The sequence below is a fragment of the Ovis canadensis genome, chromosome 17, assembly GCF_042477335.2.
Source record: "Ovis canadensis isolate MfBH-ARS-UI-01 breed Bighorn chromosome 17, ARS-UI_OviCan_v2, whole genome shotgun sequence".
In the NCBI taxonomy this organism is placed as follows: domain Eukaryota; kingdom Metazoa; phylum Chordata; class Mammalia; order Artiodactyla; family Bovidae; genus Ovis; species Ovis canadensis.
The window spans coordinates 51,225,618-51,237,394 of record NC_091261.1 but is presented as its reverse complement, the minus strand read 5'-3'; the positions used below and the strand labels follow the sequence as shown (position 1 = coordinate 51,237,394).

At 41.2% G+C, this 11,777-nt stretch overlaps 1 protein-coding gene across 3 annotated transcripts in view; it reads left to right on the top strand.

The window, feature by feature from the left end:
* The first annotated feature begins 388 nt into the window (after positions 1–388).
* Positions 389–11,777, top strand: part of TMEM144 (transmembrane protein 144) — a 47,869-nt gene continuing 36,480 nt past the window's right edge. For 2 of the 3 annotated variants that reach the window (XM_069558612.1, XM_069558616.1), the window contains exons 1-2: positions 389–750; positions 10,489–10,660. In XM_069558612.1, the coding sequence (XP_069414713.1) occupies positions 10,552–10,660 (109 nt within the window). In that variant the 5' untranslated portion in view covers positions 389–750; positions 10,489–10,551. Of the gene's footprint in view, positions 751–804; positions 1,019–10,488; positions 10,661–11,777 lie in introns of those variants that run through there. The other variant, XM_069558615.1, reaches the window with a different exon arrangement.

Below are 11,777 nucleotides of genomic sequence, written 5' to 3'. Positions count from 1 at the left end.
CTCCATGGAACGTGGGATCTTCCCTCACCAGGGAGCAAACCCATGTCTCCTGCCTTGGCAGGTGGACTCCTCTCCACTGAGCCACGAGGAAAACCCCCAGGTATTAGTCTTTTTAAAAAATGAAACAAAACAGAAAATCTCCCCAGAGGACTGTGATGGGCAGCGAAGCTTGAGTCTAGTAGATGCGTTCTCACCTGCTCCTCAAAACAGACCCAATAAATATACAGATAAATGGTCTGGGAGCTTTTATAAAGGGTGGTGATGTCAAGTAAAATCTTGTGATGTTGCAAGAGATATTAGTGACATTGGTGGTTCAGATGAATTTCTTCACATTCTGTAAAAAAGAAAACACAGCTTTAGATAATCTTTAACAGTTGTGAAATTCCTTGTCCTTTTAGCCATTAACAGTATCAATCATACCATGCTCTGGGAGATTTAGTGAGGGTGACACTTTGAGTTCCCTAAAACAATCACGTTTTAAAATAGACAAAAGCCTTTCTAGTTTGCTGGTTGATTGACAAGGGGCCTGTTGACCTCACAACAAAGTCACGTGACCTGCACTGCCCGGCGGCTGAAGGGAAGGTGTTTCCCAACCTAACGCCCCGCAGGTCCGGGATCTCCTTTGTTAAGTTCTTCTCAGTCCTCTGCGGCCAGGTGTGCAGGTCATTGCCTCCCGGGAAGGAAAGGAGGCCAGACGAGCCTGGGAACGTAGATGCAGGAGCCCTGCCTTCACTTTCTGCAGGTGAACAGGTAAGGAAGGTCGCGCAGGAAGTCCAGGCTGGTTGGGCGCCGGAAGAGTAAGGCGGTGCTGGTTCGGCTTCTGCGCTGGGGAGGTGGCTGTGCCGCAGCAGAGTGCCAGGGGATATCAGCCCAGCCAGGGGATTTCAGCCCAGCCCGGAGCACGGAGCAGCGTGGGGACAGCAACTTAAGGAAACCCGGGTAGCTGGGCAGGGGAGGGTCCGATGATTTTTTAGAACATGCTCCTGATTGAAATAAAAAACAAAAAACAAGTCTCAGAGTAAGTAAATTCAAGACTGCTAATCTTAGCCAAGACACCGGCGCAGCCTGCCAGGAGATTTGAGGAAATTAACATGAAACTAAAACCGAAATCTTAGGTGAAGTGGAGCAAGCAAAATTGATCAGAGAGTACCAAAGACTAGCCAAAAAAAGGTCTCTATAGACGTTTAAATTGTTAGGAGAGAATTAGAGGAAAAGCTTTCAATTTTTAGGAGGGACTTAGAGGAAAAAGTTTCAATTACCATGAGAGATTTAAAGAAGTACTATTCAGTAAATCAAAAGTACTACAGCAAAAATAAATAAATATGGTTTAACAATATATCAGTAGATAGCCATTTAAAAACTTTAGTCGAGAGTATGTTAATTTTAATTTTTTCAATTATTTAAATTAAATTAAACATTATAATTAAAAGTTTGAGCCTTGTTAACCTGATACTGCTGCTGCTATGTCGCTTCAGTCGTGTCCGACTCTGTGCGACCCCATAGACGGCAGCCCACCAGGCTCCTCTGTCCCTGGGACTCTCCAGGCAAGAACACAGGAGTGGGTTGCTATTTCCTTCTCCAATGCATGAAAGTGAAAAGTGAAAATGAAGTTGTTCAGTCGTGTCCGACTCCCAGCAACCCTGTGGACTGCAGCCTACCAGGCTCCTCCGTCCATGGGATTTTCCAGGCAAGAGTACTAGAGTGGAGTGCCATTGCCTTCTCCGGTTAACTCTCTGCACCAAAAAAAACCTGGGAGTAATGTGCTAGAGTGGTGTTCTCTTTTCCACAAAAAATTTCATTGATTTAGAAAGAATAGACTCTTCTTTAAAGATAATAAACATTGCCAACCCACGATGAGATTAGATCGCATGCTTTCTGCAATGTACCAGAGGCACACGCAATAAACTTCATTTGTCTGCATCTGCCCGTAATAACTAAGTAACTCAGTTAATGTTCACCCAGCAGTCAAAATGCAGTGTATCCATTGTGATTAGCATACCAGGTTATTCTTTCAAGGAAATCTAAGTGGTTTTGGGCTTTCAGTATTCTTCAATAGAACCATCTTTTTGCTCACTTTGCTGTTTTTTAAGGGTGGGCATTCTCTTTGCAATGTGCTTATCAAGGATTCCGACTCCCCCCCACCCCAGCCCCTTCCTTGAGTTTAGTTAAAATGGAAACAAATTTGCTTTCTTAGCTGAAACTAATCATGTGTCTTTAGTCCTGTGATATCCTTCCTGGGTATCTCCTGTTTCTCTGAACTATTGCCTCTCTGATATTTAGCAACAATCCACCAGCTTGATCTTTGAACCAAACACAGGTAAGCCACTGATGGAAGCCACAGGGCTGAAACTTTCTTTGCATCTAAGGAGAAGATTTGTAGCATTTTTATTGACTTTTTTTAGTCTGTCGACGTTTTTTTTAGTCTGTCGACGTTTTTTTTAGTCTGTCAGTGTTAAATATGTCAGCACCTCTTTCTCAACTACATCCTCATGGAGGATATTGTCCAACCAGCATTTTGTTTCATTTTAAGAAAGCGCACAAAATTTCAAATAGCTTTCTTACTAAAATTTATTGATCAGTATTGAAGTTATCCCTGTAATAATACCAAAGAAGATAAGTAGATAGTTGTATATAAAATATTCTCTGCAAAGAGCGTTGTTCTTTGACAGTGAACAAAATGAAACACCTTGAAAGTAAATGTTTATTATTGTAAAATAAAATAATAAAAGTGATTTTAGATGTATCAAATGCTTTATTCATTACATATTCATAGGAAGATATCACTATAATATTAAATTGGGGTGGGGGGGAAGAGGTGGATTGTTTTAAATTACATTCCACAGGATTTATATACAGAAGTGAGTGAAACAAAAGGTCAGTGTGCCAAATATGATTTCAGAGTGGTATTGTGGCATGACTCTGGTTACCTCTTGTGATAAAATGACTGTTGTATTTTTCTCATGTAGCTTTTGTAGCTAAAAAGTGAATAATGTTCAATAACCTTTTCCAGATATTATCTTGTGAAAAATGTCTGGATCTTGGCTCTTTGAGTTTTGGTCCTTTTCTTCATAGTAAACCAGAGCTTTTTAATAAGCTTAGGAGTGTTGTCCAGTAGAACTTTCTGCAGTGATAGCAATGTTCTGCATACAATCTGCACTGTCCATTGTGATAGGTACTGGCTCTATGTGGCCATTGAGCACTTGACATGTAGTTAACTTAACTAAGGAACTGAATTTTTCTCTTTTGCTAAATTTAATCAATTTTAATGAAAATGTAATTATCCTTATGTGACCCATGGCTACCTGATTGCACAGACAGCTAGTGAGCTGCTTCCCTTTATTCTAGCGGCTGGCTATAGTATCGTGCAGGACACAACTGCTCACCTTGGATTTTCAGATGGTCTTGAAGGTATTTTTCAAGAACATTACTCTTGAAGGGATTTAAGAGATTAATTTTTTTCATTCTTAATGACATTGTTTTGTTTCTCATTTTGTAAGCAACATATGTTCTGCTATACCGTTCAGTTGTGTCCGACTCTTTGTAACCCCATAAATTATACAGTCCATGGAATTCTCCAGGCCAGAATACTGGAGTGAGTAGCCGTTCCCTTCTCCAGGGCATCTTCCCAACCCAGGGATCTAACACAGGCCTCCTGCATTGCAGGCGGATTCTTTACCAGCTCAGCCACCAGGGAAGCCAATATGTTCTACTAGAAACACGTAAAAGCATCAAGTAAAAATTCAGAATTCACTCATAATCCCTACACTCCAGTGGTAACTGTCTTTGCTGTTTTGACATATTTCCTCCCAGTGGCTAATTTTTTTAAAAATAGAGATATAGTTGACCTATCAGTTCAGTTCAGTTCAGTCGCTCAGTCATGTCTGACTCTTTGCGACCCTCTGAATTGCAGCATGCCAGGCCTCCCTGTCCATCACCAACTCCGAGAGTTCACTCAAACTTATGTCCATTGAGTCATTGCTTCAAAGTCTTTTCCAATGAGTCAGTTCTTCACATGAGGTGGCCAGAGTATTGGAGTTTCAACTTTAGCATCAATCCTTCCAAAGAACACCCAGGACTGATCTCCTTTAGAATGGACTGGTTGGATCTCCTTGCAGTCCAAGGGACTCTCAAGAGTCTTCTCCAACACCACAGTTCAAAAGCATCAATTCTTCGGCACTCAGCCTTCTTCACAGTCCAACTCTCACATCCATACATTACCACTGGAAAAACCATAGCCTTGACTAGACGGACCTTTGTTGGCAAAGTAATATCTCTGCTTTTGAATATGCTATCTAGGTTGGTCATAACTTTCCTTCCAAGGAGTAAGCATCTTTTAATTTCATGGCTTCAGTCACCATCTGCAGTGATTTTGGAGCCTAAAAAAATAAAGTCTGACAGTTTCCACTGTTTCCCCATCTATTTGCCATGAAGTGATAGGACCAGATGCCATGATCTTAGTTTTCTGAAAGTTGAGCTTTAAGCCAACTTTTTCACTCTCTTTAACTTTCATCAAGAGCCTTTTTAGTTCCTCTTCACTTTCTGCCGTAAGGGTGGTGTCATCTGCATATCTCAGGTGATTGATATTTCTCCCGGCAATCTTGATTCCACCTTGTGTTTCTTCCAGTCCAGCGTTTCTCATGATGTACTCTGCATAGAAGTTAAATAAGCAGGGTGACAATATACAGCCTTGATGTACTCCTTTTCCTATTTGGAACCAGTCTGTTACATGTCCAGTTCTAACTGTTGCTTCCTGACCTGCATATAGGTTTTTCAAGAGGCAGGTCAGGTGGTCTGGTATTCCCATCTCTTTAAGAATTTTCCACAGTTTCTTGTGATCCACACAGTCAAAGGCTTTGTCATAGTCAATAAAGCAGAAATAGATGTTTTTCTGGAACTCTCTTGCTTTTTTGATGATCCAGCAGATGTTGGCAATTTGATCTCTGGTTCTTCTGCCTTTTCTAAAACCATCTTGGACATCTGGAAGTTCATGTATTGCTGAAGCCTGGCTTGGAGAATTTTGAGCATCAGTTTACTGGCGTCTGAAATGAGTGCAATTGTGCGGTAGTTTGAGCATTCTTTGGCATTGCCTTTCTTTAGGATTGGAATGAAAACTGACCTTTTCCAGTCCTGTGGCCACTGCTGAGTTTTCCAAATTTGCTGGCATATTGAGTACAGCACTTTCACAGCATCTTCTTTCAGGATTTGAAATAGCTCAACTGGAATTCCTTCACCTCTACTGGCTTTGTTGACCTATATCACTCTATTATTTCCAGGTACACAACACAGTTATTTGATATTTCTTTTTCATGTAGCTGTCCAGTTTACGCAACACCATTTATCAAAAAGGTTTTCTTTTCCCCATTGTATATTCTTGCCTCCTTTGTCATAAAATAGTTTACCATGTGTTTGTAGGTTTATAGCTGGGCTGTCTATCCTGTTCCATTGATCTGTGTGCCAGTTTTGTGCCAGTACCATGTGGTTTTGATTACTGCAGCTTAATGGTATGAAATTAGGGAGCATAATAACTCAAACTTTGTTCTTTCTCAAGATGCTTTTGGCTATTTGGGGTCTTTTGTGTTTCCATACACATTTTAGAATTATTTGTTCCACTTCTGTGAAAAATGCCATGCTGTTCTGACAAGAATTGTATGAAATTTGTGGGTTGCCCAGGGTAGCATGGTCATTTTAACATTAAGTCTCTTAATACATGAGCGTGGTATATCCTTCCCTTCGTGTCATCTTCAATTTTATCAATGTCTTGTAGTTTTCCAAGTACAGATCTTTTACCTCTGTGGTTAGATTTATTCCCAGAGATGTTATTCTTTTTGATGCTATTGTAAATGGGATTGTATTAATTTCTCTCTCTGATAGTTCATTACAAGTGTACAGAAATGCAACAGATTTCTATATTTTAATTTTGTACTCTGCAACTTTACTGAATTCGTATAGTAGTTCTCACGTTTTTGATGCATTTTTAGAGAAGGAAACGGCACCCACTCCAGTATTCTTGCCTAGAGTATCCCGTGGACAGAGGAGCCTGGCAGGCTGCTGTCCGTAGGGCTGCACAGAGTCGGACACGACTGCAGCAATTTAGCAGCCGCAGCAGTAGCAGCACAGATATTACCATGTAATCTGCAAACAGTGACAGTTTTACATCTTTCTTTCCAATTCGAGTTCCCTTTATTTCTTCTTTTGTCCACAGTGCCATGGCTAGGACTTCCGATACTGCATTCGATAAAAGTGATGAAAGTGGGCATCTTTTGTCGTGTTCCTATTCTTAGAGGAAATGATTTCAGCTTTTCACCGTTGAGTGTTGTTAGCTGTAGGTTCTTCATGCCTGTGTCTGCTGCACATACCACCACCTAGCTGAGTGTGTAGGTGTGCTCAGTCGTGTTCAACTCTTTGCGATCCCATGGACTATAGCCTGCCAGGCTTCTCTAGCCGTGGAATTTTCCAGACAATAATACTGGAGTGGGTTGCCATCTCCTTCTCCAGGGGATCTTTGTGACCCAGGGATCAAACTCACATCTCTTGTGTCTTCTCCACTGGCAGGCGGATCTTTAACTCTGAGCCACCAGAGAAGCCCCAGTTTCATCATATATGGCTGTTATTATGTTAAGGTTTGCTCTCTCTCTGTCCACTTTCTTAAGAGTTTTTATCGTAAATGGATACTGGATTTTGTCAAAAAATTTTTCTGCATCTATTGAGATGATCATATGGTTTTTATGCTTCAATTTGTTAATGTGGTATATCACACTGATTGATTTGCAGATATTGAAATATCCTTGCATCCCTGGAATAAAGCCATCTTGATTTCATCACTTAAAATATATCATGCCACTCCCTGTGATCTGCAAATTTCTCTTGTATGTAACTAGTTGCTTTTTCCTTGCTGCTTTTAAATATTCTCTCTTTATCTGTAATTTTTACTGTTTTGTTTACAACGTGTCTTAGTGTGGACTTCTCTGATTTGATCTTGTTTGGGATGTTTTTGCTTATTGGATCTGGATTTCTGTTTCTTTTCCAAGGTGATAGAAAGTTTCAGCTATTATTATTATTATTTATTTTTTAAAAAATATGCCCTTGTTGGTTATCTATTTTAAAGAGAGCAATGTATACCTATCAGTCTCAAACTCTAACTATTCCTCCTCTTCCACCTTCCTCCCTTGGTAACTATAAATTTGTTCTCTGAGTTTCTGTTTTGTAAATAAGTTCATTTGTATCAGTTTGGTTTTTTTTTTAGATTGAGTATATAAGCAATATCATATGATATTTGTCTTTGTCCGACTTACTTCGCTTAGTATGATAATCTCCAGGTCCAATCCCTGTTGCTGCAGATGCATTATTCCATTCTTTTTATGGCTGAGTAATCTTCTTTTGTATATACATATCATATCTTCCTTCTCCTTTTGTTTGTTGATGGTTGCTTCCATATCTTGACTTTTGTAAATAGTGTTTTAGTGAACATTGTAGTGCATGTATACTTTTGAACCACATTTTTCTCTGCCCAGGATTGCTGGATCATATTATAGGTCTTCTGCCCATTTTTTTTTTTTCCATATTGAGCTACATGAGCTGTTTGTAAATTTCAACTATTATTTTTTCAAATAACGTTTTCTACCCTTTTTCTCTCTCTCCTCATTCTGGCACTGCTTAATGTGAGTACCGGGCTTCTCTGGTAGCTCAGAGGTAAAGAATCTGCCTGCAGTGTAGGAGACATAAAAGGTGCAGGTTTGATCCCTGGGTCAGGAAGATCCCCTAGAAGATGGCATGGCAAACCCCTCCAGGATTCTTGCTTGGAGAATCCCATGGACAGAGGAGCCTGGGGGTCTACAGTCCATAACGTTGCACTGAAGTGACTGAGCCCAATGTGAATGTTAGATGCTTGATGTTGTCCCAAGGATCTCTTAAACTATCCTTAGTTTTACAGTTTTTTCTTTCTGTTCAGCTCGGGTGATTTCCACTACTCTGTCTTCCAGTTAGCTGATCCTGTCCCGTGTATCATCTAATCATCAACTGTTATTTTTCTCTAGTATACTTTTTATATCAATTGTTGTATTCTTCACCTCTCTTTGGTTCTTCAGATTTTCTAGCTCACTGTTAAAATTCCTATTGTTTCATCCATTCTTAAGTTCCTTGAGTGTCTTTTTGATCATTACCTGAACTCTGCATTGGGTAAATTTCTTTCTTCACTTCACTTAGCTTTTCTTGTTTAGTTTTATCTTGTTTTTCTATTTTGAAACTATTCCTCTGTCACCTCATTTTTCCAGTTCTTTGTTTGTGTTACTCCATATTAGGTAGGTTGGCTATATTTTCTGATCTTGGAGAAGTAGCCATAAGTAGTAGACATCCTATGCATCCCAGCATAACACTCCTCTCTGATCACCAGAGCTCTGGTGGTGCCCCCTATATGGACTGCATGAGCCCTTCTGTTGTGTTAGAGCCAACTACTGTGGGTACACTGCTAGGTGTGGCTGGCCCTCAAATCAGTTGTTTGCCAGGCCCTGCCTAGTGCAGAGGCTGCTGGCCACTGGTAGGAGGGGCCAAGTCCCAGCATGGCTGGCTGTGGGGCCCAGGCCATCCCAGGGCTGCTGCCCACCTGCTGGTTGGTGAGACCAGGTCCTAACGCAGCTGACTAAAGTGGACCAGGAGATCACGGAGCTAGTGCTCTGCACTGGTGGAAATAGACTTTGCTTTTGAAAGGTGAATGCAAAATCTCATGTGTTCTACTGATGGGCTAAGACTAGCTCTAGGACCCCCTAATGGCTGAGTCAAGTCCTGTGGTAGCTAGCTGCAAGCCAAACGGTTCTGGAGCTAGTCTGGACTTGCCAATGGGCAGGGCCAGGTCCTAGTGGTCCCAGTGCTGGTGTCAGTAGGCAGGGTCAAGTCCTGGGAATACTGGGGACTAAGCAGGGGGCCTACCTATGGCTGCTAGTCTGCTAGTGGGTTAGGCTATGTCCCTGCCTTGCTGGTTGCTTGGCCTGGGTCATCACAGGAATGGTGCAGCACACCTTTGGGTGAGGCCCGGTTAGTGGGAGGATTTCAAAATGATGCTTTCCAGCATCTTCCCGGCAGACTGAGGTCCCAAAAATGGCTGTTGTCAACATCTGCATCCCCAGGGTGAGCGTTAGTTGCCTCCTTCCTCACCAGGCAACTCTTTAAGATTAGCAAGGGGTCTGACCCAGCTCCTTTCATATGACAACCTCTGCTCTGGGTCTTGGAGCATGTGAGATTTTGTGTGTGTCCTCTTAAGAGCAGAGTCTGTGTTTTCTACAGCCCTCTGGGTTTCCCAAATGCAAGTCTTTCTGGCCTTCAAATCTGGAAGGGTCCTCTCCAAAGCACGGGGTCCTCTTCCCCATGCAGGAGCCCCAGTCTGGGGAGCCCAATGTGGGACTTGGGCCCCTCACCTTGGCAGAATCCCAGCAATTATGATTATCATACTCTTTTTTGGTCACCTACAAACAGGTAGGGTCTCAACTCTACTGTGTCTCCACCCTTCCTCCCATCCCTGTTGGGTTCTTTTGTCTTTTTTTTTTGGGGGGGGGCACTTCATGGTATGTGGGATCTTAGTTCCCTGACCAAGGATCGAACCCATGCCCCCTGCCGTGGAAGCACAGAGATTTAACCGCTGGACCACCAGGAAATCCCCCTGTGGTTTCTTCTTTATTTCTTTAGTTGTAAAAGATTGTTTCTGCTAGTATTCAGGTCACTTTCATTGATAGTTTCTCTGTAAATAATTGTGAGTTTGGTGTGTCCATGAGAGGAGGTGAGTTCAGAGTCTTCCCGCTCCACCGTGTTGGCCACCTTCAAGAGATTTAGGAGATTGTTGAAGAGGTCTGTAGGAGATTCTTCTATCTGTTCAGTTTTGTTTTTTTTTAAAGTCATAAAAGATAGTTTGATGAACTAAACTATTTGAACTATTGCACACTGAAAGGGTGCTACTGATGAAGAAAAATGACTCTACCTCTAGGGGATCCTGAGTATGTAGCAACAATAGAGCTTAATTATGCCCTTAAGCTTGTGTTTCAAATAGCAGAAGAGCTTGTGCTCAGAAGGTACTCATAGTACCTTCTGTCTTCACATGTGCTGTCACTTAATTGTCACAAGACCAAATTGAAATGAGTAGAATTTTGGTCCACAAGTCTTCATTATACCAGTCTACCCACACAGGAGAATTTCTCTAAAATATCATACAAATTGTAGCCAGATCTTGGAAGAAGTTAGGTTTTTCAAACTCTGAAGACAAAGTTTGCTTTTTTTTTTTTTTTTAATTTAGGTCAGTAGTCAGAAAATATTTGTTGGCAAAATAAAAGAAGAAAATGAATTAATGTGGGGTGTGGACATAAATTCATAATGTCCTAAGTTTTTAATCTAGATGAAGGACTCTTACCATACTTTTGAAAAACTGAATAGTATCATGTATTGATCATAACGTGCTCACAGATTCACAACTTCTTAATTATTTCATTTTTGTTTCTTTTATTTCAGAAGTTCTTGAAAAGAAGATCAAGTCAAAAGTGAATCAGCTTGCTCTTGGACAGCTCCAGAGCCATGAACAGTAATGCAACAGACCTCACCACTGGTTTCATCGCTTCTATTGTAGCCATCCTTTTATTCGGCTCAAACTTTGTACCACTTAAAAAATATGAGACTGGAGATGGTAATTCTATTTTCTTCATTGTTAACCTTAGGTTAATTTTAAATGTGAAGTTCACTGTTTAGGTCTTCTTTAAATGATGACTGTAAAAATGAATTTTGCTGTTCCAGATGCCAAGTGAATAGAGCTTAAAGCAGTTGATAATGCCCATGCCAGGTTATCTAAGTGCTAGTCAGTATAGGATAACCTTAATATTCTGTTTCATGGTGAAGCTAGGATGAAGGAAGCTTTTTAGCCATACTGGCTATGTTTATGGGCTTCCCTGGTGGCTCAGTGGTAAAGAATCCGCCTGCCAAGAAAGGAGACACAGATTCGACCCCTGGTCCGAGAAAATCCACTGAAGAAGGAAATGGCAACCCACTGCAGTCTTCTTGCCTGGACAGTCCTGTGGACAAAGGAGCTGAACTACAGCAACAAAAGCTATGTTTACAAAGGAAGAAAGTTAGTCAGTTCTGTAGTAATACTTGCTTTTTAAAATCCAACACTCATGATATAAAAGGAAGCAGTTTGCTCATAACACAAATTTTGTGCTTGCTCATACACAATTTTGACTGACAAACATGTGAACATAGAAAACTGCACCCAGATGGATAAAGGTGCATAGCAATGCACAAAATGTGCTCACACCCTCTGCCCCAAACCACCACAGCCGTCCGCACGTGGTGTTCAAACCCTCCCAACCTTTGCAAATAATTCATGGGCTGCAACACCTTTGACACTTATTTGCTTAAGTAAACTTCATGTCTTTTACAAGGTAAAGTGCCATATTTATTACAGAATTTGTGAATTTCTTAATCACTTACCCAGTATAAAGCTGTACTACCATTTTTTGTTAGGCTTTCTTTTAAAACAATTATTTTATCTATTTATTTTTGACAGCACTCAGTCTTTGCTGCTGGGTAGGTTTTTCTATAGTTGGAGCAGCGGGGGCTACTCCTTGCTGCGGTGTGAGCTCTTCTCATTGCAGTGTTCTCCTTTCGTGGAGCACAGGCTTCAGGGCGTGCAGGCTTCAGTAGTTGGAGCTCTTGGGCTCTAGAGCACAGTCTCAATAGTTGTGGCTGCTGCTGCTGTTGCTGCTGCTAAGTCACTTTAGTCGTGTCCGACTCTGTGCAACCCCATA